Source organism: Plecotus auritus, assembly GCF_963455305.1.
Source record: "Plecotus auritus genome assembly, chromosome: 4".
NCBI classification, from domain to species: domain Eukaryota; kingdom Metazoa; phylum Chordata; class Mammalia; order Chiroptera; family Vespertilionidae; genus Plecotus; species Plecotus auritus.
In genome coordinates, this window is record NC_137775.1 from 16,126,021 (window position 1) to 16,153,292 (window position 27,272).

At 37.0% G+C, this 27,272-nt stretch overlaps 1 protein-coding gene and 1 long non-coding RNA gene across 5 annotated transcripts in view; one reads left to right on the top strand and one right to left on the bottom strand.

The window, feature by feature from the left end:
• Window positions 1-27,272, bottom strand: part of TRDN (triadin) — a 301,414-nt gene that overhangs the window by 154,675 nt on the left and 119,467 nt on the right. For all 3 annotated transcript variants that reach the window (XM_080663584.1, XM_080663583.1, XM_080663585.1), the window contains exons 10-12: window positions 26,668-26,745; window positions 11,539-11,598; window positions 10,646-10,705 (exon numbers count right to left, since the gene is read on the bottom strand). In XM_080663584.1, the coding sequence (XP_080519710.1) occupies window positions 10,646-10,705; window positions 11,539-11,598; window positions 26,668-26,745 (198 nt within the window). The remainder of the gene's footprint in view (window positions 1-10,645; window positions 10,706-11,538; window positions 11,599-26,667; window positions 26,746-27,272) is intronic.
• The window catches only part of LOC308245789, a 32,014-nt gene continuing 16,906 nt past the window's right edge, over window positions 12,165-27,272 (top strand). Inside the window, exons 1-3 of one of the 2 annotated variants that reach the window (XR_013960332.1) lie at window positions 12,165-12,366; window positions 23,502-23,630; window positions 26,624-26,679. This is a non-coding gene — a long non-coding RNA (uncharacterized lncRNA). The remainder of the gene's footprint in view (window positions 12,367-23,501; window positions 23,631-26,623; window positions 26,680-27,272) is intronic. The other variant, XR_013960333.1, reaches the window with a different exon arrangement.

Sequence of the window (27,272 nt, forward strand, 5' to 3'; positions counted from 1 at the left end):
GTTTTTGCCCATTGATTATGATGTTAGCTGTGGGTTTATCATATATAGCTTTTATTATGTTGAGGTATGATCCTTCTATTCCCACCTTGTTGAGAGTTTTTATCAAGAAATGGTGTTGGATTTTGTCAAATGCTTTTTCTGCATCAATTGATATGACTATGTGATTTTTATCTCTCAATGTGTTTATGTGATGTATCATGTTTATTGATTTGCAGATATTGTACCATCCTTGTATTCCTGGGATAAATCCTACTTGGTCATGGTGTATGACCTTCTGATGTAGTGCTGAATCTATTTGCTAGAATTTTTTTGAGGATTTTGGCATCTATGTTCAAGAGGGATATTGGCCTGTAATTCTCTTTCATTGTGTTGTCTTTATCTGGTTTTGGTATTAAGGTGATGCTGGCTTCATAGAAGGAGCTTGGAAGTGTTCCTTCCTCTTGAATTTTTTGGAATAGTCTGAGGAGAATAGGTTTTAGTTCCTCCTTGAGTGTTTGGTAAAACTCCCCTGTGAAGCTGTGTGGCCCCGGGTTTTTGTTTGCTGGAAGCTTTTTGATGACTGCTTCAATTTCTTCCATAGTTACTGGCATATTGAGATGTTTAGATTCTTCCTGATTGAGTTTTGGAAGGTTATATTTTTCTAGGAATATGTCCATTTCCTCCAGGTTGTCCAGTTTGTTGGAATAGAGTTGTTCATAGTATTTTTTAACAATCCTTTGTAATTTGGTGGAGTCTGTTGATATTTCACCTCTTTCATTTCTGATTTTGTTTATTTGGGTCCTCTCTCCTTGCTTCTTGGTGAGCCTGGCTAGAGGTTCATCAATCTTGTTCATCCTTTCAACGAACCAGCTCTTGGTTTTGTTGATCTTTTTATTTATTTTTTTTTGTTGTTGTTGTTTTCTTTTTTTTGGTCTCAATGTCGTTTATCTCCACTCTGATCTTTATTATTTCCTTCCTTCTGCTTACACTGGGCTTTTCTTGTTACTCTCTAACTCTTTGAGTTGTAGGGTTAGGTAATTTATTACCATTGTTTCTTGTTTTTTGCAGTATGCTTGTAGAGCTATGAACTTCCCTCTCAAGACTGCTTTCGCTGTGTCCCATAGATTTTGGATTGTTGTGTTGTCATTGTCATTTGTTGCCATGATGTTTTTTATTTCTTCCTTGATCTCTCTGGTAACCCAGTCATTGTTTAATAGCATGCTGTTTAGTCTCCATGTGTTTGATTTTTTGGGATTGTTTTTATTGTAGTTGATTTCCAGTTTTATGCCACTGTGATGTGAGAAGATACTTGATAGGATTTCTATTTTCTTGATTTTGAAGAGACTTTGCCTATGACCCAACATATGGTCTATCTTTGAAAATGACCCATGTGCACTTGAGAAGAATGTGTATTCTGTGGCTTTGTGGTTAAATGTTCTGAATATGTCAATTAATTCCATCTGGTCTAGTGAGTTATTTAGGATTGATGTTTCTTTGCTGATTTTTTGTTTAGAGGATTTGTCCAATGGTGATAGTGGGGTATTAAAGTCTCCTACTATGATTGTATTGCTGTCAATCTCTCCTTTGATATCCTCCAGGAGTTTTATTTATGTATTTGGGTGCCTGTATTGGGTGCATATATGTTTACCAATCCAATCTTGTTGGATTTCTCCCTTTAGTATTATGAAGTGGCCTTCCTTATCTCTTGTTATGTCCTTCACTTTGAGATCTAATTTGTCAGATATAAGTATTGCTACCCCAGCTTTTTTCATTTCCATTCGCCTGAAAAACCTTTTTCCATCCCTTCACCCTCAGTCTGTGTGCGTCTTTTTTTCTGAGGTGGGTTTCTTGTAGACAGCAGATATATGGGTCATGTTTTCTTATCCAATCCGTTACCCTATGTCTTTTGATTGGGGCATTTAATCCATTTACATTTAAAGTTATTGTTGATAAGTACTTATTTGTCGCCATTTTTATTCTTTACCCCTGTGTTCCTTCTTCGCTTCCCATTTCTTTTTTTTACAGCAGACCCTTTAGCATTTCTTGCATTGCTGGTTTGGTGGTAATAAATTCCCTTAGTCCTTTTTTGTCTCCTGATTTCACCTTCAATTTTGATTGATAGCCTTGCTGGGTACAGTATTCTTGGATTCAGACCCTTCCTTTGCATGACTTAGTATATTTCATTCCATTCCCTTCTGGCCTAATGAGTTTCTGTTGAGAAATCAGTTGCTAGTCTGATGGGGGTTCCTTTGTAGGTAACTTTCTGTCTCTTTCTGGCTGCTTTTAAGGTTCTTACTTTGTCGTTGGTGTTTGCCAATTTAATTATAATGTGCCTTTGTGTCGGTCTTTTGGGGTTCATTTTGCTTGGGACTCTGTGAGCTTCTTGGATTTGTGTGGGTTTTTTCTTCCCTATATCAGGGAAGTTTTGGTTATTATTTCTTCAAACAGGTTTTCTATTCCTTGCTCAGTTTCCTCTCCTTCTGGAACTCCTATTATGCGGATGTTGTTTTGTTTTGTGTTTTCCCAAAGTTCCCTTAGGCTCTCCTCCTGCTTTTTATTTTATTTTTCTAGAAGCTGCTCTACTTGGGTATTTTTTCCTACCTTGTCTTCTAGCTCACTGATGCGGTCCTCTGCTTCTTCTAGTCTACTCTTGATGCTTTCTATTGAGTTCTTTACAGCAGCAATGTCATGTTTCATTTCTTCTTGGTTCTTCTTCATTTCCTCTTGGTTCTTACTCATATTGTCGAATTTGTCTTCCATTTTTTTCAGCCACCTTATGACCATTTCTCTGAATTCTTTCTCTGGCTTGCCTCCATTTCGTTTACTTCCTTTTCTGGTGATGCCTGCTTTTCTTTCATATGCGGGCTGTCTCCCCATGGTCTCTCTTCTCCTGGTGTCTGGTTATGTAGTTCTCTCTCTCTTTATCTCATGCGAAATCTGACCTTTCTGTGGTGGAGTGTAGAGCTCCTCTGAATCTGCGTGTTTGCGCCAATCAGGGACTGGTGCTCTGGGGTTCGCAGCTGCTCAAAGGGTGCTGCAGTTCACCCCATGGCTGAGGTGTGGGAGAAGGTATGGACTTGTGGAATCTGGGGAGAGTAGGCGGTGGTCCAGGAGAAGTGGTAGTGAGTCTGGTGCTCGAATATATGTATTTTTTGGGAGGACCAGCCCCAAGTATTTCATCAGATTCTATTGAGATACCTGTTTCACATGCTCAGGACCATGGTGTAATTTTTTTCCTTGTCCTTTGATGTGTTATAACTTGAGTATGCAGCTACCTCTACATCAGCACAATGCCTTTCAGGACAATTGTTTTATCTGCCTCTGCTTCTGATGCATTTTAGCATAAGCCTTTTCATTTGTTCATCTTTTTGACCTTATATTTTGAGATTAACATAGCTAACAAGATGGAGGCAGTGACTAACATAATTACTACATTTTTTCCTGAGTGAAATTACTTTTTTGGAAAAAAAAAAGATTGTTTTAATTATGTAAGTATTACTTATGCTCCTCCATAACTCCTTCAAATACTTTTAACAGGCAAACTTCTTAAAACATAATCATAATTCTTTTCCAGCCTGGGCACTTGAGTTGCCTGAAAGCTTTTTTACCCCACCTTTTGCATCATAACTAATTATTATATTGTCCTTCTTACCTTAAGCTTATTATCATTGGAATTTTTCTACTGTGATGTCTCAAAATATTTCTTTATCCTGAGGGCAATTAGTCATTATTCCATATATGTTATGTATCTTATTTCCTTTTTATATAAGGTTCTGGGTTTATGCTGACATTAATAAAACGTGCTCTGATTAGAGTCAGAACAATGTTTTATGCTATAGTAGTCAGACAGGAAAGAGAGGTTATATACACTGAACATAAACTGTGACCTCACTTCCTGGAACCAACTCTTGACCGGACTGTTTTTTTTTTTTCTTTCTAATAACTAATCAGCTAGGAGAATTTGATGTATGTACAAATTTGAAATCATGATAATAAAAAGTTTAATTTAAAAAGTTAAAAAAATCCAGACATTAGTTTAATTTAGCCTGATATTTAGTTTTGTAAAAATACAGTCTTATAAGTCTCCTTAACTTGAATATACTCAATCTTTTTATAGGATTTACCTCCACAAATCCCAGAAAGATACCTTTTTCTGCTTGAATACTGAAATGGCAGACTTCCCTCTCCAATTTTGTATCTCCATTACAATCTGGCTTTAACCTGCCACCTCAGAGCAACTGCTCTTGTCTTTTTTGCCCTCATGTCATAACTTCTAGATAACATTCACAAAGTTGATAGCTTTTTGATTCTTGAAACATCCATTTCTGAAATGTCTCTAATACCAAACCTTTTTGCTTTTCCTTAAACTTCTCTGGCAATTGCTTTCAGCCTGTCTTGCTTTATTTTCAAATATCTAATCTTTAGATGTTGAAATCCTTCAGGCCTTGACTCTATTCTACTCTCTTTTTCTTTTGACACAATCTCTCTGGGTAATCGCATCCATCCTCAGGGCATTAACCATGATCTATATGGATTACTGTATTTATAGTTTCTCTTCAGAATCTCCTTGGAGTTTCAGACCCATATATCTAGCTGTTCAGAGTACATGGGCTGTGGAGCCAGACTGTCTTGGTTATAAGTCTGGCCCTGAATAACGGGTACTAACTGTGTGACCTTGGGTAAGTTACTTAAACTCTCTGTGTATTAGGCCCCTCAATTTTATGTGAGGATTAAAATAGTTTATTTCTTGATCTATTATAAAGATAGAATAAATGTGTATTTGTAAAGCACCTAAAATAGTACCTGATAAAAATTTAGAAGAAACACCACATACATACACCTGAAACTTAACATACTTAAAAGTAAACTCTCAATTGTTTCCACCAAAACTCTTCCCCATCGGGGCTTCCCCATCTCAATAAATTACCTTTGCTTTTAATTGGCTTACCTCTTCTCTTCTGCCTTAACCCATTACCCAAATGAGAATATACTTGTATTGAACAAATATCTGAATATTTTTCTCCACTACTAACATCCTTCAAGAATTTCCCATTATACTTTTAATAAATCTAAACACCTGCACATGTCCCTGCATATTCTATATCCTGATCTTTTGTACTTGCTGTTATACAAATTGCACATATACACATTACAAACCCACACACCGTATTCACACATCACATAAAGAGGCAGACATCAATGGCTGCATCCCTCTAATACATCACATTCCAATTTAAATGCCTATGAGAGTGAGAGAGGCCTGCTCTAAAAGCTTATCTACCTATAGAGCTCCCTACACTCACCCATTGTTTGCTATGGTTGCCTCAAATTTGTTTCCTCTATGGACCTTACCCTAAGTTGTATTTACAGACATTATGTCCATTTCCTCACTGTGTGCCTCCCTTAGTAAACCGTAAGCTCCATTGAGGAAAGACTTTTGCCCATTTATCCACCTCTGTGGACTCAGCAGCTTGGTGAACAGTAGGCATTTAGTGAATATTTTCCACAAGAATGTATGCAAGACTAAGTGAATGAGTGAACTTGTCCTTTTCTAGCAGTTTATCTCAGAAGAGTTAGTCTGGTTTTTCAGGATCCTTTTTGAAATTTATGCTTCTATTCAAATAATTATTTTTACAACTCATCTTGTAAAGTGTGATAATGAAATTATCATTTCACACCATTACCTATCAGTTACTATGTTAAAGTTATCTTAATAATGAATAGGCTTGTAAACATATAGGTTGGTAATAAATTGTAGTGCAAAACATTTTTTAGACTTATTATTCAAATAGGCCAATCTAAGAAAAATAAATCATCTTAGTTTTGGCCTTATTTCTATGCTGGTCTATATGGCCTTATTTCTGCAGGTAATAATTGTTTATTATAAGAAAACACAACTTGTTAATCTTTAGTGGTTATAATCTCATCAAGCACTAAGAAAAATATTTATTCATCAATATCATCTTGTGGAATGAAGAGAGGAAGAATATTCATGCCTCCTCTATCTACAGTTTAGCTAAAGGGCACCATAAACTACATCAAAGTGTGACTTGCAAGTGCTATACATTGCCAAATTTTAACCTGTTGCTTTATTGCACCATCTTATTCAACTTTGGGGTGGGAAGGGGGGCTCAAAGACAGGTTTAGTTATTGTACAATTCAGGCCTTCAAAAACCAGCTCTTATTATATGAAGCTTATATTCTAAAACATTTCTAAAAGTATCTTTATTGTAGATACCTGGATAGCTTCTATTAACTTCTATCTACTCTCTTAGTAGGAAACATTGGAATGCCAAAAACCGGCATCTTCCCAACTCGCCTGTAGCATATTTAATTCCACCAAATAGATGCACCTACAGGAGACTGAAAAACAGAAATGCTTTGGCAAACAAGGTCACTTTGGTGTAAGTTACTGAGACTGGCCTCAACATTTCCAGTGTCTAGTTTGTGGGTATTGAAAGGAGGCTGTGGAGGCAGTTTTGATGAATGAAGCAGCTTCCTGACCATTGAAGTGCCATGCGCTCAATAATACATGGCAGCCCCTGCATTTTAATTCTTCCAGTCCTTCCAACAATTGTGTGTATATCCAGTTCCCCTTAGAGAAGCCCTCATGCTTGTCCTAAGTAGACTGGTTTGTATGTCTAGCACTGAAATCTGCTACACACAGAAAGAGGTGTATTTTTAAAGTTTTTATTTCCTTTCTTGATTGCTTTTCTTCATGGTACTTTTCAGGCGGAAATATACCTCATAACATTGTAAAATAACCATATTTTTTTTCTTTTCATACAATGTTTTTTAAGTGGCAGAGTTATTTGTTTGTTAGCTTTTCCCACCACATATGATTTCAAAAATATACAAAATAAGAGATTATTATAATAAACCCTGATGCACCAATTACCCAGTTACAACCATTATTAATTGATGGGCTGGCAATTTCACATCTTGTAAAACACCATCCAACCCCCCCTAACATAGGCCATTATTAGCAAAGTGTGATTTACCAGTTTCATGAAGTAGAGGCTCATTAAATTCACAATAGAATGTATGTCTAAGGTTCCTTTACATGTACATAATAACAAAAATAAATGTAATAAAACATAATAATATAACATAACATAAATAAATGCATATTTTATATCAACATAAAAATAAAACATTAATATAATTATAATAATATATCATGATAAAACTGATACATTAAATAAGCATCTGGCATATCATATGCCTTATAAATTTGCTACTATTTGGGGCTAGAGTAGTAACATCATAAGCTCTGCCATATTTCTCTGTTTTAGAAAGAAATGATATGTGTGGCCCCAGCTCTACAAGATTTCAGGTCATCATCATTTCAAGAAATTTTTACTACTTTCATAACAAATTTCGAACTGGCTTCTTTTAAACCATATTGCTCTCACTAAAAATATATTGGTAGGATTATTAAACCCTAAAAATAGATAAAGTTAAAAATTCGCACTAATTAAATGTCTATCACACACACAATTTTAAGTATTTAGGGGCTAAGATTTTGTAAACAAATGATTTATGCATATTTCCATTAGGAAATTGAACTGATTTGTAAAAGCTGGTATTCAAAAGTAAAAATGTTAAGGAAACAAAACCGGTTACAAGAAAGAAGGTCAATACTACCCGAGCGACCCTTCCCCAGGTGTGTTGAGCAATCAACCAGTTAGGGCTCTGTGTCAGTGAATGAGCACCAGCCTTGTAGGAAGTGATACTGATATACTCAGTTCTCTTGTGAGTGGCACACAATTTCACTTTAACATGACTGCTGAGCTAATAACACAGGGGCATAGAAATATCATATTTTCCCATCACTCACTGCATATGAACATGTCTTCCCTTTCCCCTCAAAAGCTAAAACCAAAACAACAGCCCCCTCCACACACACACCATTGAGTTTTGCCAAAAGTTTTTTTTTAGATTGTGCATACATATGACAAATACTTGAAAGATGGCACACAATTCAAAACTTTCTTGTGAAAATATTTTAGTAAAAATGATGGTCTCAGAAAAATATTGTGTTTCTCTTTAGCATTCAATCATGTAACTGTCAAAGACACACTAACCTAAGCAACAATGAGTCTCTCAGTGTCATTGGTGCTGTTGTAATTAGCTAGCCCTATATAATAAAAGGGTAATACGCAAATCAACCAAAAGGTGGAATGACCAGTCGTTATGACACACTCTGATCACGGGGAGCGGGCCTAAGCTGGCAGTCGGACATCCCCCAAGGGCTCCCAGACTGTGAGAGGGTGCAGGCCGGGCTGAGGGAACCCCCTGAGTGCATGAATCTCGTGCAACAGGCCTCTAGTTATTAATAATAGGAAAGGAGCAAAAGGGAGACCAGACATTATAAGCACGGTCTTTTGGGCAGCTTCACTAAGAAGCTGCAACTTTTCACTTTCCAGGGAACCACTGGTCCATTCCCTGCACACCACTGGGGGAACGGGGAAGATGAGTGCATGCACAGTGAATTAGGATGAGGTAGGAAAGGTGCCTGTCAGTCAAATATGGAACAGAGATCATTGGCCAGAGAGGGTGGGGCCACTACCAGCCCATGAAAGTTTGGGGATACAGAATCCCAAGACAAAGCAGTTTACTCTTTGGCTCTTAGCACTCTTGGCTCTTTGTACTCTTGTAGCTCTCTAGCATTCACCTGTGTACTCTCCATAGCCATGTGGCCTTGTGGACCCCACAGGCAATGGACTGATGAACTGCAGCAGGGAACACAAACTAAGCCAGCTTAATACTGGACTGGACACTGCTCCAAGATGGAAAGGCAACTCTGGGCTACAGGCTTCATTCCAGCCCTATTGAAGGCACAGCTGGACTTCTTCCCCGACAGGATGAAGGAAAATGGGACCTGGGAAACTCAGTTGTAATTCCACAGAAATAAAACTTTCTACAATATCTCACCTTCCCGTGCGAGTCTCAGAAAATTCATTTTCTCGTGACATCATAAGAAACCCACTCCCACCAGCACCAGTGGGAATGAGGAGAGCTCCCCACCTATAACATCATCATATAATCAGAACTGTGTTTCCCTTTCATCAGGGAAATTAAGTTTTTGATAAAACAAAATGAGTAAATGTTCAAGAATGCAATAGATTCTACAATAACATCTTTAATAATAAAAATTCAAATGCAAAGCAATTGTCTATCAACTCCCAGAACACCTGCCTATCTCTCACTGGGCATTTCATGTGGCACATAATCATGCAACTCATTGTTTATGATTTTTTTTTATCCCACTTCTAGCATGATGTCAGAGATTTTTTGAAATTCCTATTTGGTACTAATAGACTAACCAATGTCCAGTTTGGCATCTTATAATCTTCTCTTTCAGGGTCCTTCCCCACTGGCTTTTTCCTCCACCTATGTCACTGCAATCTAAGAAGTGAAGGGTTTTCACTAATGCCATCAGCCTGGCTGCTCTCCCCAGACAATGCCTTCTCTTGAAATTTTCCCTCAACAGCTCCCTCATAAAAGCTTACCTACTGACTCATTTTCTAGGGCATTGTTTTCAGCTTATTATTATACAGGAAGATCTGGAAATCTCATTCACTTTAAGTGTTAATAGCTGAGAGGAATTAGTCTGTTACCCCCCTAAGAGATTTGCATTTTAATAGAGGACAATTTCTTCATTACTCAAAGGAATGGAAGATCTCTAATGGTGGAATTTCAAGCATCACTGACACTAGTGGAAGAAATATTTGGGGTAAGAACACTTATCACCAAACCATAATACTTGAGATAACTACATTTTTTTTACTATCTAGACTTAAGTTGAACCTGGATAGAAGAAATATTCATGTTTGAACAAGAATAAAAGCAGAACTAAATTGAAAGCAAAAATCTGAAGCTATTGAACAGCCTTATTTTTTAATGGGATGCATTATTATCACTCAGCTTCTTATTTTTTCTAAGTGGCATCATTATTCTATGCAGCTCTTCTCAATTTCATTGTGTCTTCACCAATGTGGCCTAAAGTTCCCCTCAGCTTGAACCTTTAGACAGGCTTGGTCCTGACTTTAGACCGCTGACCTCCCTTGTCTTGGAGCATTTAATGAAGGAAAGTTAGACTTTTAAATTCTTTATTTGTTCCTTTGAGATATAAATCTTTTTAAAAAAACATCTTTCCAGTTTTACAACCCAGGAATGATTTTCTCAGGGACCTGGAGTCATTCCCTTGAAATGTAATCATCAAGAAAGATAGCACCTCTATTTCCCAGTTTTTGTGGGAGGGTAAGAACCTAACTCTTTTGGGTGCCTTGCTCTGAGTTGTAACACTACATTCCTGTCATGAAGATAAGGGACAGTTTACTTTTACTTTGAGCAAAGCCAATTAGCAAACTCAGGTGGCCTTCAATGACCCCATCCCATTTCAGCTCTCAAAACCTCCCCTGTTTTTTGTCTCAGTGAAATTGAGTTCAGCATAAGATTTGGTCTCTTGCCCCTATTGCAATAGCTTTGAATAAAGTCTTCCTTGCCTGTATAACTTTGTATAGTGTAATTTTTATCTGAACATGGATAGATTTAAGTACCTATATCCAATTTGCTTACTTTGCCCAAAGATTCTTTCAAACATCCTGAAGCAAACATCCCTGAACATAATATGACGAAGGAAACAGAGGAAGTGCAATACCTTTTTTTTTCATATCAATGGCAGTTTCCTTCTCAGTTTTCTTTTTGACATCTTCTTTTTCTGGTGGTAAAATGAGAAAATTAAAAAGCCTTTTCCTGTATAATTTTTATGTGTGGGGGCACACATGACTACCGATAAGGTACATCTAATTTATCTTGTAAGTCAGAGCTATAAGTCATGTCAAATATGAATGAACTGGCATCTCATAACAGAATAGTGACTTTGGTGTGCTTTCTCTTCAGGAAGGGAGCACATTTTTACTAAGGTCAACAAAATCTATCATGACAGTAGAAATATTAAAAAGCATTATTAATTAAAAATATAGTATGCTTCAATAGTTTTGCCAAAGAATTTAAAAAGGAATATACTGAATGTTGCCCAGGCTACCAGGCCCCTGGAAACATGTCAGAAAGTCAGAAATGGCTGAGGCTCACTTGGGACCTCAGCCGCACTATATGAAAACAACATAACCAATCTAAAAAGAACAAAACATAGCAAACTAATCAACCAGTTTCCTCCCTACACATTAAATAATGTGCTCTTTTGAAAGTCAGTTTTTATTAAACAGAAAGTATTAAATAGTAGTCATATTCACATAAAGTGTCAGGTAAAGAACTGAATTAGAATTGAACAGTTATTCCTAAGCCGGCAAGCGGGGGGGGGGGGGGGGGGGTGTCAGTAAGAGTTTTAAAAATGTGTTTAAGTTTAAATTTTTTTAAAAAAAGTTCATCAATTTCAACTTTATTTGGAATATTTATAAGTCTCAAGAGTGTTTGTTGATAAGAAAAATGAAATTATTAAGGAATTTGTTTCCTAAAATCAATAGCTTTGTCAGTAGCATTATAAATGGATACTAATCGATTTATGTGTTGGACAGTTTTTAAATTTCTTACCTTTCTTTTTTGTTTCAGAAGTCACTTTCTTCTCAGCTTTCTTCTTTTCCCCTTCTTTTTCTAGAGAAGAAATCAAAAATAGTTTCTTTACAACAATTTAGTGCAAAAGAAAAGCTAAGATTGGAATGAAGGATTACTGTTCAATTCTGCCTCCAGATAGCTTTGTGACTTAGAGCAAGTGATTTAATCTTACTGAGCCTTATTTTCCTCATTTGTAAGATAACAACACCTCCCTCAAAGTTAGATAATGTTTACAAAGCACTAGGCGCAGTGCCTGGTTCATATAAATGCATAAAACTGCAGGCCGCTAATATTGCTTACAGCTAATAAACAAGATAGCTTGAGCTTCCTGAGCTAAACAATTGTTGAGGGCCTAAAGTGAAATAGTAATACATGAAATTACAACATATTTTTCTGAGGAAAGATACACGCGAGCTAAACGAATTGCTTTTGTTGCCTTTTCCTATGTCCAGTTTCATTAGAAAGAATAAACCAAGCCATTAGCGATGCCTAGTTTGGGTTAACTGTTTTTCAGATCTGTCTCTTGTCAGCAGCATTGGGAGCCGGTGACACTTATCTGGCAGTGTGCTGGGGACATAACTTCCAGTGCCCTCTCTGGGTGGTTCATCAGCAAGGGTGCTCAGACCATTTTGTGCACCCAGAGGTTGCAGCGAGTCTAGACAGTGCATAGAACAGTATGTGTTCCCTGCGGACTTCAAGAAAGTTCCGTTTCAGAGTTCTAAGATAGCCTTGTTCTGAGGGGCCAATGGAACTTCAAATGCCCAGCCACAGCCCTGTAACAACTGGACATTCCTGGACGTTTTTCTGGTAAGTGCACTCATTTCAAGTAACAGAGCTCTGTAGCAGTGTAAGAGTTGTTAAAACCGAATACTCAGTTCTCTTAGGTTTGAGGCGGTACATGTTGGCAAGAAATTGATTTTTATCTTCAGTTAGTAGCATTATTCACCTTACAGTTGAAATATTTTTCTCTTTGTCATTTGTCTCTCAAGTACAGATGCTAAGCATTCCAAGATTTTCATTACCCAGAACTAGTGTGAGATTATTACTATGCTGAAGAAATTCCATGAGCAGTTCTAGCGTGAATGCTTAAGTTGCCTACTAATGACTGCATCTTATTAAACACTGGAATTTTAATTCATTCCCTTTGGTGTCCCCCTTTTCATTTTTTTACCGACAAGATCAAAGACAACACTTTCTTTCAGTGTTGGAAGTATAATTTATAAAGAACATGTCATGACTCCTACAGACACGTTGGTGTCGAAAGGAGAAGCGCGTTCACACTCTGTCCAAGTCGTCTGCAGCGCCCCATCCCAGAGCAACCAATCAGAAGGCGAAAGCCAAGAAGTCAAATTTGGATAGTTCCAGAGTTAGGAATAAACCAATTAAAATGTGCTGCCATTCCTTAGAGCTTCATACATATTAAATATGGAAATGGTGTTTAAAATCCTGAATAAAGATTCTCTTGATTTAAGTAGTATTACTTTCAGCTTCTCTGGGAAAATGTTATGTAGCCAAGGCATTTTCCATCTTACTAAAATAAACACATGTGCCAGATCATTGGACTAGCATTTGCTAAACACCACCGTCTGATGGCAGGTACCAGAAAAGGGTTAATTAACATACAGAGCACTTATAAATATGCTCAGCCTGTATCAAAAATCCATCCCATGGTCACCATAAAATCACAACTCAGTTCCCACATCTCTATGTTTCATAATGTAGATGAATGAATATTTTACCTAAAAGTTTGTGACAATTAGTCATTCTTATAGTGACTTTGGAATAAAAGTAGATGTTTGAGGCCATAAGATGGAAGACATTCTTTTCATTTTTTTTTAAGAGAATGCTCTTGGGCAATAAACTCTACCTTTAAATGAATATATCTGGGGTTTTATTGGGGTGACACTGTATTCCTGCCTCCATTCATATTGAATAAATGCTTCTATTATACACTTTGCCTGTGATTATGACCATACACGGTGAGAGTCATGAATAAGAGCAGAAGTCCACAAAAAGCATGTATAAATGATATACTTTAATAACACTTTTTATGAAGTAGACCTTTAAGCTGTCATTACGGGACATACTTTATTCACGGCAAATTCATTTAAAACTTCAACTTCTGAAGATTCTGCATTTCGTCAAGCACTATTGTCTCTATTCCCTAGGTGACTTGGCAGCAGTAGAATTTGGTTTTTCATTTATAAAAGACATAGTAATTTAATTATATCCTGCTTGGATATAAAAATAAACCACGTGTCTTTTATGAAACCTCTCTGTCCCCTGACATTTGTTTTTCTCAGCAGTGAATACTCTTTCCTTTCCATCCACCTATGCACCCGCTCATCAATTTCCTTTCTCCCCTTCCTCCAGTTTTTGCTGTTTTGTTTCTAACAAGCTAGAGAAGAGTCAGAACAGTTAATATCATAGGTTTTCAGATGATCCGCAATTAAGAGTGTTGATAGAATGTGAACTTATCAGCAGACTGCCTTTCTTTGGCAAAAAGTGTCAGAAACCCTGAGATGATGGTTTTAAGGGGCAGGGATCACAGGAAAGCCTGGTTGAGAGAGAAATCTTCTCCAAAATGGGCAGCTCAGAGCCACAAATATGTTATTAGATTCCGCATAAATTAACATCAGATGAAAGAAAAATTAAAAGACTCACTTTTTACTTTCTAAGCCCTTACAATGGGCTTTTCTCTTGCTTTTAAATGTTTTCTTTTTATGCCATCTCAAAGCCAGAGAATGCACAATAGTTCATTATAATTGTAAAGCTTTCTAAGATGCTTGTTCCTAGCAAACAGAGAAAACAAATGCAAATGTCTCATTTTCATCTTGTGTTTTGTTCCTCCCTCTTTGCATTTCTAGTGTAGAGATTATCCAGATTTTACATGTCGGATGGGTGCTTTTCTTTGAATCCTCTGTGGCCAGGCTTGATCTATTTTTGGTCCTAATTAAGTAAACAGAGACATATTTCTTTCCTAACAATGCATTCCAACAGACCTTGTTACTGTCACCTTGTTTCTCTAGAGTGGCAGAAATGGGCTTGGAATCCCACTCACTACTATGATCATGGAAAATTTCCCATAAACAGATAAGCTCAACTACAGCAGTGGTTATAGAGTTCTTCGTTGTTATCTACAGAGGGCCATGGCCCTTGTGAGGTTGGGTGTGACACTGATCATGTGCTGCGACACACTGAATTTCATTTTCCTCACTTGAACGATGGGACTAATAAAACCTACCCTGCCAGCTTGTTGTGAGGAATGGAGAAACTGAGCTCAAGTACCTGGCCCAGAGTGCATGTTCAAAAAAAGCAACAATGATAGCTATTACTATAGTTTAGAAAAAAATAAAGATATGACTTCACATAATATGTAGTGATTTCTTAGGTGTGATATTTATTAAAATGTTAAAATAAATGCACATAAATTTGTATGATGCTGTATGGAGGGAGCTGTGTCTGGAATATCTTGTGTCGAGAGACTTTAGGACAAAAGTACCTATGTAAGAATCAACATATTGTGAAGGGGCACTGCGCTGGAATGAAGAAGTGGATTCCAGACTCAATTTTGCAATAATTAGTAGCCACTGCCTTATGCAACTGTGAGTAAATCTTCTGACTTTCACCATAAAAGGCAGGGGAATGAGTAGAGCATATTTAAATCTCTCTTTACCTGTTCATTTATTCACTCTGCAAATGAAACATGTGCCATCTTGCATTTTCTTCCTAATTTTGCTGGGAACAGTTAACTTAAAAAGCTTTAGAGCTGTAAATAGCTATTGTATGTTCTCTGCCTGTTATGACTTAAAATTTTTAAAGCTGGAGACGTCCATTTTTAAGCCTAAAAATGAATATATGCATATACTCATGCATATTTGAATATGTATGCATGTATATATAATGTTAGGTGTTAATAAGGATCAGAAAAAAACTTAAAGCTTGGTTTATAGAATTGGGCCATGAGAACGTGGGAGGTGATATTGCTTTTTTTTTCATAGAGTTTTTTAAAATATATTTTTATTGATTTCAAAGAAGAAGGGAGAGGGAGAGATAGAAACTTCAATGATGAGAGAGAAACATTGATTGGCTGCCTCCTGCACACCCCACACTGGGGATGGAGTCCACAACCTAGGCATATGCTCTGATAAGGAATTGAACCATGACCTCCTGGTTCATCGGTCTATGCTCAACCACTGAGACACACTGGCACATTTTTTTTTAAGGTGGAACATGGGTATATATTTCTGAATGGGTAAGATTTAAAAAGATTTTTGAAAATAAAAAGTAGAAGAACCTTAGTCCTTTGGGGAGAAGAATTTTCTGGCAGAGAAAACAAATATCTGCCAACACCTTGAAATGAGAACATTCTAGATATGTTCAAAGAGGAGCCTGGGGACCATGTGGCTGGGATGAAGGTGCAGAAGGAGAGTGGTAAGAGATGTGGCCAGAGATGGACCAAGGCCAATCCCAGAGAATCGTGTTATTCATTGTGTGAATTTTTCATTTTACTGTAAGATAGAAGACCACTGAGAAAGTTCAAGCAAAGAAATTATGTGATGATGAGTTCTATTTTAAGAGGAAGTTTGGCTGTTGCTGGGTGGTGGGAAGTGCCCCATTGGATTTTGAGATCGTATTATAAGGAAGAAGACTAAGAAAGTAAAGTAATTCAGTACAAACATTCTTTCCCCTTTCCTCTTTTTTTTTCCGTAAAAGTTTCCTCTAAATTTTATTTGGCACTCTTGAACTATGGAACGATGGTAGTACTTCCCTTAACTTGCAATTAGGTTACTATGACTGCAAAGTGCTCTAACTTAAGGACTTGAGTTATCTAGCATAATAACTAAGCTGGCCTTTCAGAACCCAAATTCATTGTCTTTGCCTTGACTTTTCCTTTAGTGATAACTGAGTTATTCTTAGAAGCCAGCTCTTCTCATTATCCACTATTTAACAACAAACGTCCCACAACCAGCAATTCTATAACACCTTTCAGTGATTATCCAGAGACTTTTACATAAATAGTTTATTTAGCTTCATGTCAAACCCCTTGCCAGGGTCTAGAGTTTAAAAGATTCCTTTTAGGAACTCCAGGTAAGAGAATAGGAAGTGAGAAAGTTTACAATTACAATAAGGACTTTGAGTTTAAGGAACCCCACAGAAAGTCCCAAACCAAAGAAGACCAAGTGAAAGTATGAAAGCTACTCCTAGAGGAAGGACCACAGACAGAGAATGACATAGACTGAGCCTGGGTATGAAAGACATGGGTTTTTGTTATAATTACAGTAGGACCTCAAATAATGTCATTTTGTTATATGAAATTTTGTTTTAATATTGATGGGATGTCATAGGACATTAACTCTTGGTTATATCAATAAGCCAATGGTAAAATTGGTTTTGTTATACATTGTTTCACTCAAAGTCACAGAACCTATCAATAATGTTAGGTCAGGATTTATTATATTCCACCGTTAGAGCTGTGTTATCTTAGGCAATTTACTTGGTTCCTCTGATCATCTCTGTAAAATTATGTAAACCATACTAACCACTTGGAGTTGTTTTGAGGGTTAAATGTGATTGTTTAAAAGAAAAGTAGCATACATCTTCCTCATGATCAGAACTTATTTTCAAATTCCCAAACTTCATTCCTCCCCCATCCTCCAGCTGACACAATGAGCTTACTACTCCTCTACTCCATTGTTTTAACCACTCTGTGCAGTCTGTGAGGAGGTGTAAGAGATTTAGTTGTATGTATAAGACTCTGCATATGACCCCAGTCCTGTATTTAAAATTATATAGAGTTTCACATATACTGACTAATGTCATTAATACAATTACCTTATTACCTTCTATAGGTACAAAGTAAAAACAATCATAAAAATTAATGGTTTACTATACATAGAAGGGAAATTTCTTGATAGAAGAATGATAATGATAATAACAGTGACTAATGATTGAATGCCTAACTGTGATAGAAAATGTGCCATACACACACACACACACACACACACACACATATGTACTGTATATGTACTATATATATATATATATATATATATACATATATATATATGTGTGTGTGTGTGTGTGTGTGTGTGTGTGTATATATATATACATATATATATATATATATATATATATATATATATATATATATGGCCTATATAATAAAAGCTTAATATACTAGGTTTCTGGACATCCTGTCGTCCATTCAACCAATCAAAGCATAATATGCTAATGATATGCTAAGGCCGCTCAACTGTTTGCTATGACGTGGTCGACCAGTCGCTATGACGTGCACTGACCACCAGGGGGCAGACGCTCCAACCGGTAGGTTAGTTTGCTGCTGGGGTCTGGCTGATTGGGACTGAGTGAGATGGGCCAGACATGTCCTGGAGCCCTCCCACGGGCCCTCCCTGGCTGGCCAACCTCCTGTGCCCCTCCCTGGCCCCTTGTACTCTGGTGGGGTCCCTTGGCCTGGCCTGTGCCCTCTCACAATCCAGGACCCCTCGGGGGATATCGGAGAGCCAGTTTTGGCCCGATCCTGCAGGCCAGGCTAGGGATGCCATGGGTACACAAATTCGTGAACTGGGCCTCTAGTGTATATATATAATTTCATTGTCATCTTAGCAATGTTCTAACTTAAATAGGTACTGAAAATAGTTTGGTTAGTATATTTTACCAAAAATTATAACTGAAGGTCAATTTCATTAAAAATCTCTGACAGATACGAGTTTATTTCACCACAAAACAAAGAAAAATATTATATTGGCTGAAAGTTCAATAAAATTTATTGTGTCATAGAGTTAATGGAATAAAGACTGGGCCAAATTTCTATTTTATTGTTTTATGCTTTTTGCTTCCAAGGATATATCTCACTGAAGAGCTAAGGTGATAAAGTTCGGGGCTTAATAGAATTGTAAATAAAGCATTACTAGCTCCAGCAAAGCATTATCCTCAGATGCATGGTATGGTAAGAAATTATCTTATAATAAGTTTCTTATAATGCTCCTTTATCCTCTGAACAAATCTTACCAACATCCTCTTTATGGCCCCATGCAGGGCTTATGATTTTATTGCATAGCCTTGCCTTGGTCATATTTCATCTGTCTCTAACTTTGCAGCCTTTATGATCTGTGCAACTCACTTTTGTACTTCAGTAAATAATGCTTCATAATAATATCTACCACAGGGAACATGCTCATTTGCCCCAGGTTTGACATCTCTGGCCATGACGATACCCTACACATCTATGGAAGCTATTTATCCACAATGCAAAGCCATGGAGTCTTCACTCTGCTCTTAAGGTAGCTTTTAATCAACCCACCACCCTGAAAAAATAAGCTTGAAATCTCTGGGTGTAAAAGCAGATTGAGACTTAAGAACCATTTAAGTTCAGTCCTCTACAATTTACAGGTGAATAAATGGAGGCTCAAGGATTCAATTAATTTTTCCAGGATTATACAACCAGTTATATACTGCTGGGATTCTAAGCTGGGTTCTTAGTCTTTTCTCTAGAGTTCTTTGCCTACACTTGTGTGATGGCATTTATAGTATTATTTACAATTGCAGTACTAAGTTAATGTCAGTTATACATTTATACAAGATGATAGGAAATACAGTATTTATTTACCTTACTATATTTGGATTTATTCAGGCAAATAGTACATTTGTAATGAAATATTAAATGTAATTTAAGTATACAATATATACTTAATAAGGAATTACTTAATTTCTTTCTTTCACACCTTTGCCATAATAGACAAGCTGTGGCAATCTATACTAAATGTGAATGGCAGTCTTCAATTCTTCAGAGATCAATGGCAATACAAATATGATGTTAGGGGTGGAGAGGGTTTTTTTTTTTTTTTTTTTGAGTGGGGGAAAGACAAAAATCTTGTGGCATTGTTGATTAAATATATATAATAGGACCATATCTGGTAATTATGCTTATGCAAAGATTTTATGAACCAGTGCTTTTTTTTTTTTTTTTTTTTTTTTTTTGGTGTGATTGGGAAAGAGATGGAAAATGTTGCTCAAAGCTGTCCCACTCAACCACTGAGGATTTTGAGGGCAGTAAAAATACAGTTCAGAAAAACATTCGATGATAAAACAACTCTCATGCTAAGAGTTAAAGCCATCCATAATCTATATATATAAAAGTTTAATATGCTAAGTTTCCGACCATTCAGTTGACCGTTTGGTCAACCACTCGACCAGTCGCTATGACGCACACTGACCACCAGGGGGCAGACAATCTGACCAGTAGGTTAGCTTGCTGCTGAGGTCCAGCTGATCTGGACTGGGCAAGATGGGCCAGGCATGCCCTGGAGCCAACTTTCCACGGTCCCTCCCCAGCCTCTAAAATATTTCTTCTAATTAATTTTCTTTCAATGTGCACAAATTTGTGCACCGGGCCTCCAGTATTAATATAATTAGGTACCATTTGATGTTGTGGGGGAGGGGAACTCACATAGATCTGCTCTAATTGTGGAATGAATGAATAACTACATAGACTTTTTGAACCTGTAAGCCTTTCAGCCCCAATAAGAGGTCCCAATAGACGTGGGAATTAGTTCTGTCACAAAATTCAATACTTTTTTTTAAAAGAGCATGAGAATTAATATTATATTGAAGGTCCATATTGTAGTCAGTTCCAGTTAAGTTGTGCCCATAATTAAATGCAAATAGACAAAAATGACTGAAATGATTGCGTGATGTAGTCATTATATAAAGATCTTTTTAATGCGATGGTAGTATTCTTTCTCTGGCTAAGTATTCTAAAATATTATAGTAGAAGTCAAAGAAAACAACTTATTTAATACACAGTTTGTCTTTATATCCAACAATTTGAAGCAATAACGCTTCATTATGATGTGCAAAGCATGTGATGTGGGAGAGGAGTGAAATCCAAGGAAGGGAGAAACACAACTTCAAGGCGTTGGATAAATGTCCTGATGTAAGAAGGGCCCTGATATTTCGCAAGATGAAGTGAGTGCTATTGGAGATGTATTTTATTCAGTTCCATGAAAGCACAAAATGATCTTTTAAGGGCTTCACAGATGCATAGAGTGTTTTCATCCATAACAAGGTCCGTGACATTTTTGGATTTCTACTGATAAAATCCTAAATTGTTTCCAATTTCCTGTGAGCAAATTTAATATATAAGCGCTACTTTTTAAAACATTAACATGCAAAATACCTTTACACTTCTACATTTTGACCTGTTAGAACTGTATTTCTCAAACCAAATAGCATATTTTAGTGCCACATGGAAGTTCCTTCTCGTGTAATGCCATTTTCTTGCAACTTGGTCCTAAGGAAGTTCCAGACAAAAATAGTGCATCAAGACTGTGCATAATTAGCCTCACTAAAAACAGCTTGATTAATACTAAATATGTCCTAGTTCCTAATCAATTATGTTAATGGAGTCGCAGGCAGAACATCTGCAGGCCCTGACAAAGCCTATGATCTCAGCATTGCCTGATAACGCGGACTCCTTGGAAAGATGCTCAGGGCCTGCATCCTCAGCGCAAAGACTCTACCTCTCTATGAAGTAAAAGCGAATTCTAACAAAAGCCTTGTGATCCTGTAGCATTGCTATGTTGCTAACTTACAGATGGTATTGTGTTCCAGGATAAAATATCAAATTAAATTACTCTTTAAATATAACAGTAGGATCTCAGTGTCCCACTTAACAACTGACACACCCCCTTTCCAAGTGACAGACTGATAGGCAAAATGTGTGCTGCTTTGTTTTTTATGAACCTCTGCTAGGAGATAAACTGGAGTCAAACACTTGAATAATCTGACTTTCAAAATCTGCCTTAAATTGGAGAATTGGAGTCCCTTGATTTATGTCCACCTCAAAACAACAACAGAATTAGAATCCGATGAAACTTAAGGTGACATTATTATTTATAGGCTATCTCTTGTCCTGTGAACATTTGGCAGTGACATAGTCACTTGTCAGTTTTGTGTCACATTTTCCTGAGTCACATAAGCTATTATAGTCCAAACTAGAGGCCCAGTCCAGGAAAATTCATGCACTCAGGGGGTCCCTCAGCCCAGCCTGCACTCTCTTGCAGTCCGGGACCCCTTAAGGGATGTCCACCTGCCAGCTTAAGCCTGCTCCCCAGGGATAAGGCCTAAGCTGGCAGTCAGACATCCCTCTGGCAGCCCAGGAGCCCACAGGGAGTGGGCCTAAGCTGCAGTCAGACATCCTTAGTGCTGCTGAGGAGGTGGAAGAGGCTCCCACCACCACTGCTGTGCTTGTAGCCGTCAGCCCGGCTTGTGGTTGAGCAGACCTCCCCCTCTGGGAGTGCACCGACCACCAGGGGGAAGCTCCTGCATTGAGCATCTTCCCTGGTGGTCAGGGCTAGTCATAGCGACCGGTCGTTCTCGGTTGTTTGCCATTAGGGTCAATTTGCATATTACCATTTTATTATATGGGATGCCTGGAAAATATAACTCTGTGCACTCTCTCTCTCTTTCCTCTCTCTCTCTGATTGTTTAAATTTTTTAATAAATAATTTGCTTACTAGCTAGATAAATGATACACAATAGTAGCCAGTGATAAGCTTACTCAGAGGTTTTTTGTTTTATTACCTTCAGTATAAACTGAGTTATATTTGATTCCAGTTAAGAATATTTTTTAAATAATTAAGTTCTATCAATTGTAAGCATGTACAGAAGTTTATGCAAGTTCAGAAATTATGCTGTCAGAAAGAAAAAAGGCACAATCACTGATTACTCAAAAAATATTTAAACAACTCTAATTGTATGAGGCAAACATTTCAGTGGCTTTGCTTATATATTAATTAAGCTTAAAGTTTATCAAGTGCTATTGACTAAATTGTGTTGTCCTCCAAATTCGTATCTTGAAGGCCTAACCTCCAAGTGACTGTGTGAGAGACAGAACCTTTTGGAGCTGATTAAGATCAAATGAGATCCTAAGGGTGGAGCCCTGATCCTATAGAATTGGTGTCCTTTAGGAAGAGGAGACAGCAGAGCTCTCTCTAACATGTGAGAACACAGCAAGAAGGTCATCTGCAAGCCAGGAAGTAGGTTCACTCTAGAGCCCGACCATGATGGCACCCTGACTTTGCACTCCCATCCTCTAGAATTTTGTGAAAACACATTTCTGTTGATTAAGCCACCCAGCCCGTGGTATTTTGTTATGGTGCCCATGCATACTAGGACACCAAGGTTGATCAGACATTTTTAGAAATTATTATATCAAGAGAAAATTGTCTTCACATAATTGTCACACACACAAAATCTGGAGCCACATGAGTGAATGGATGAAGGAGGTGTGGAAGCTGATGGAGACAGCGGGAAAAACAATAAGCTTAAGATCTGTGGGTACCAAATAAAATGTGCCTGTAGCCAAGTTAAATGGGAGAGAAAAGTTTCAAACCCTGGACTAGATCTGGACTGTTTTCTAAATATTCAAGAAGCATTGTTGATTTGGGGTCTTGGAATGAAACATTACATGAACTGTACATTACATTATGCTCTTTAATGATCAAACAAATTATTTTTTTCATATTGGAATTTATATAGTACTGATTTATAAATTGTATGGGGTTTTTATTTAAAATTTATAAATGCTAATTTATTCAATTCATGTAGATGGCCAAATCAAAATATTTTACATACTGTTTAATAGGTTGCTATAATTTACAAGTAAAATGTAACCTTTCCACCACTCCCAATGGTATTTCTCTTGCTATCTTGTGAGCCTTTCTAGAATGCCTAGGTACTTGGCCTGAAATCTTTGTTTTTTCCCCAGACATCTAGCAGTCGAAATTCTTTCACATAAGGCATTCCAGTAAGTCTAAAAAATATCTGGCCAATCATAGGTTATTCAAATAACTAATATTAAGTTAAAAGCATTTTTAGAAATATTAAGTTGCTCTCCACCTCTCTCTTAAATACTCTAGGGGTTTGCTACTCAGATGTGGTCCAGGACCAGCAGCACCAGCAATGCTTGGGAGTTGGTAAATATGAAGAGTCTCAGTCCCCACCCCAGACCTACCAAACCAGAATCTGCATTTTCACAAGACCCCCAGGTATTTATGTGCACATGAAATTTTGAGAAGCCTTACTAGGGTACTCTTGACTGGCATCAGAACATAATGTTTCTATCACAAAACCGCATGAAGTCTAAAGCACAAAACTTTGTCTCCATTTTCTAAAACTTGTTGACATCTCAGAAGACATGAACATCTAATCCTCAAGCTTCAATGTCTGCATAGTAATATAATAGAAAGTTCTCTGGGAATAGGGCTGGAATCTCACTCCTGTTATTTATTAATATAGCATAGATAAATAAACAAATCCCATGGCTATATTTGTTAATTTTTAATAATAATGTTTACTTCATAGCATTTTGGAATATCAAATGTAAAATGCATATGGGTATAGCAAACATAATATTCTGAATAAATGTGAGTTGAAGAGAACATACCCATGAGTTAGGCAAGACTTGGTCAGGCTCTGGCCAGACAAATGCATAGAACAGGCTGGCGTCACAACATAACCCTAGGAAAACTTTACCTGCCCAACTACTCAAATCCTTCCCTGGCTATTGAATGTGTGAAATGTAAATGTGTAACGAAAAGTAATTTTTTTTCAATGCCCCATGGGGAACTCATGTCCCAGACTGAACCCATCACCTTCCTGCTCCTCATAATGTACTATTTTATTTCAATGGCTTTCCATCTTAGTTAATGGCACTATTGTCCACCTGTATACCTAATTCAGAAAGCCTGGAGTCATTCTAATTCCTTCTTCTACCTCAGCACCTGTATCCAATCTGATACCTAGATCCATCAATATTCTTTCCAGATCTCTTGCTCATCCATCTCATTTTCTCCATCCATTACACCACTGTTTAGTTTAGGATTTACAATTTATTTGGACTACTCTTCTCCCAGGAACCTACAGTCATTCTTATACCACCAAACTACCTTGTAAGATGACAGTGGAATTGATCTTTCAAACCAAACATGTCTATTACATCCATGAGAAATTTCCAATTGTCTAAAGACAAAAATCTCTTAGCTGAGGAGGCAATATATGTTCTTGAATATGCACAAAATGTCTCTGGAAGGAAATAACATTGGTTGGCTGTAAGGAGAACTGTGTAGCTAATGAATAGGGTCATGAAGAAACCTTTTCACCCTACATTGTTTTTGCAACTTTTACATTTGGTACCATGTAAATGTGTCAAAATTTTAAAAGAAAAAAAATTCCTCAGCTGGGTGAAATAGCTGTCAAGGATTTGCAAAATAAAGTGCAATCAGAATTTTAAAAAAGAAAGAATAAAAAGGAAGAAAAGAGTCAGAATAAAAAATGTTGGTAAATTTACCTGCAGAATGAGTGTATTTGGGATTTGTTTTACTATTTATGTTTTATAATAAAAATAAATCCCAATCGTGCTTATACAAGGTAGTTCATGATCTGCCCCCTGCATATCTTTCTAGAAGCTCTCCCAAACTCTCTCCATGACTTCTTTTTTCTCTCCATGATGAATTACTTATACTTCTCTGGACCAAACTCTGTTCTTACTCATCTCCATGCCTTTATTTATACCAGTGTTTTTAATGGTAATGCTCTTTCCTTCCTTACCTACTGATGAACACCTCTTCTTGGGACTTCAATTTCTCAGTCATCTCTACAGAGAAACCTTTCCTGGGGTCCTCCTCACTTCTTCCTCACAGAGCTATGTCCTCCCTTCTCTAATCTTCCACGGTACCTTTTACTCACTTACTTTTTGGTTCCTATCACATTGTGGGAATCAGCACACCTCTTAGAACCCAACAACCAGGCCCCTCTTGGAGTCTATGTGCTTTACAGGGCTCTCTGGGCCCCCTCCAGCTAGTCCCTGCCCTGGGTCTAAGAGTCTGGGGGGAAAACAGGCCTTAGCCACCTGGAGTCTCTTCTCTCTTATACTCCAGATCCTGGGACCCTGAATTTTCCCCTCAAAAGCCCCTACTCTGATGCCAGTGGCTTCATGGGCCTCTTCCTGAATGAATCCTTATAAGTTTGATCATCCTAGTCTCAAGGGATGATCAAAGCCAAAAGGTATCTGTTGGGCAGAGTGGACAGAACTTGGACAAGCAGGTTAGCATCCAGGTGTGTACACAGGTCCCTTTCAGTGTGTAACAGAACTAGGGTGGAAAGGACACTTTGGTGATCTGGGGGAGACCTCCATTTTTCTCTTGCAAAAAGTTAGTGGTGCACTTGGCTTTAATTACTTGTGTTTTATATTGGGCTCCTCTTTAACTACTTTTAATTTTATATTTGCAAACTAAGTCTTGGTAGGACAGGGACTATTTTCTATTTATGTCTGAATCCCTAGTATTTTGGACAATATCAAACATTATCCCATTGATTGGAACTTATTAAAGAATAGTCAAATGAGTAAATGAAGATTTAAATAAATTATATTAAATTTCTAGCATGTTTGTTTCTGATATAATATTCCCATCCTCTAATTTTTCTGATTTTCATCACATTTCCAAGAATAATTTATTAGTGGTAGTTTGCTAATTTTATAAAGCTCATACACACACACAAATACACAAACATGCACACAATTTCATTCTCATAATAACTCTATTAGATTAGGGTTATTGTTGTTCCATTTTAGGGATGACAAATCTCATGAACAGTGAATTTAAGTAACTTTCCAAATTTGCATGTCTAGTAAGGGGTAGAATTCATATTCAAACCCAGAAACTCTGGCACCAGAGTTGTAAGTTACTGAATTAATGGAGTTGTGATAAAACTGCAAAAATTGAAAGGCATATATCTATCCATTTGTCCCTATACTTTCTGGTTGATTTTTAGGGTACAAAGCTGATTATCCTTCTAGAAGTTGGGATTACTGGATAGAATCTTAAGAGGAAAATTTTGGTTTTCTAAAAAAGAGTAAACTGTAATTTAAGGAAAAATAAACTGTAGCTATGTAGTATATAGACAAAAGAAAAATTACTTGAGAAAAGATGAATTTTGTTGTTGCTGGTATTGTTTTTTGTTTTGTTTCTCTACATTCTAGTTTATCTACAATATAGAAGATGTTTGGAAAAACGAAATACTTGCCTTCAGGAGCAGGTGAAGCTGGAGTGGTTCTGGAAGCTTGTTCTGTTGGTAGCAGAGGTGGTATGGCTGGGCTTTGTCCTGTGCACACAATCAGAAGTGGGAATTGAAAAAAAAGTATTAACAGATTTAATATCCACAACTAAAATAGCCTGATCTTCCCCCAGCATGCATAATTCATAAACGGAAATATAAATCCATATTATTATGCAATAGGCAAATTGTTATTAGCTGAGATCTTTAAGTAGATACAGATACAGATGCAGCTATCTTCAGAGCCATTTCTGAATATATTACTTTTCATAAAAGTATACACAATGTTAAATATATTTACTGGACTTCATTAATGAAAAACCTACATGCAATCAAATAAAGTAATTTATTTTCAATATGCACTTAAATTATAAAACTTAAAATCACAGAAGCTGAGAAGAATCACCATGTTTTCATTTAAGTAAAATTTTTCAAATGATATAAAAGAAGCTTAAAATTCATAGGCCTTTTGATGATGAACAGGTACATTTTCTCCTGCCAAAATAAATGACCTGAAATAAAGTAAATAATGGGCCAAAGGAAAAATATATTCAGTTTTGTAGAGGCTTGAAATG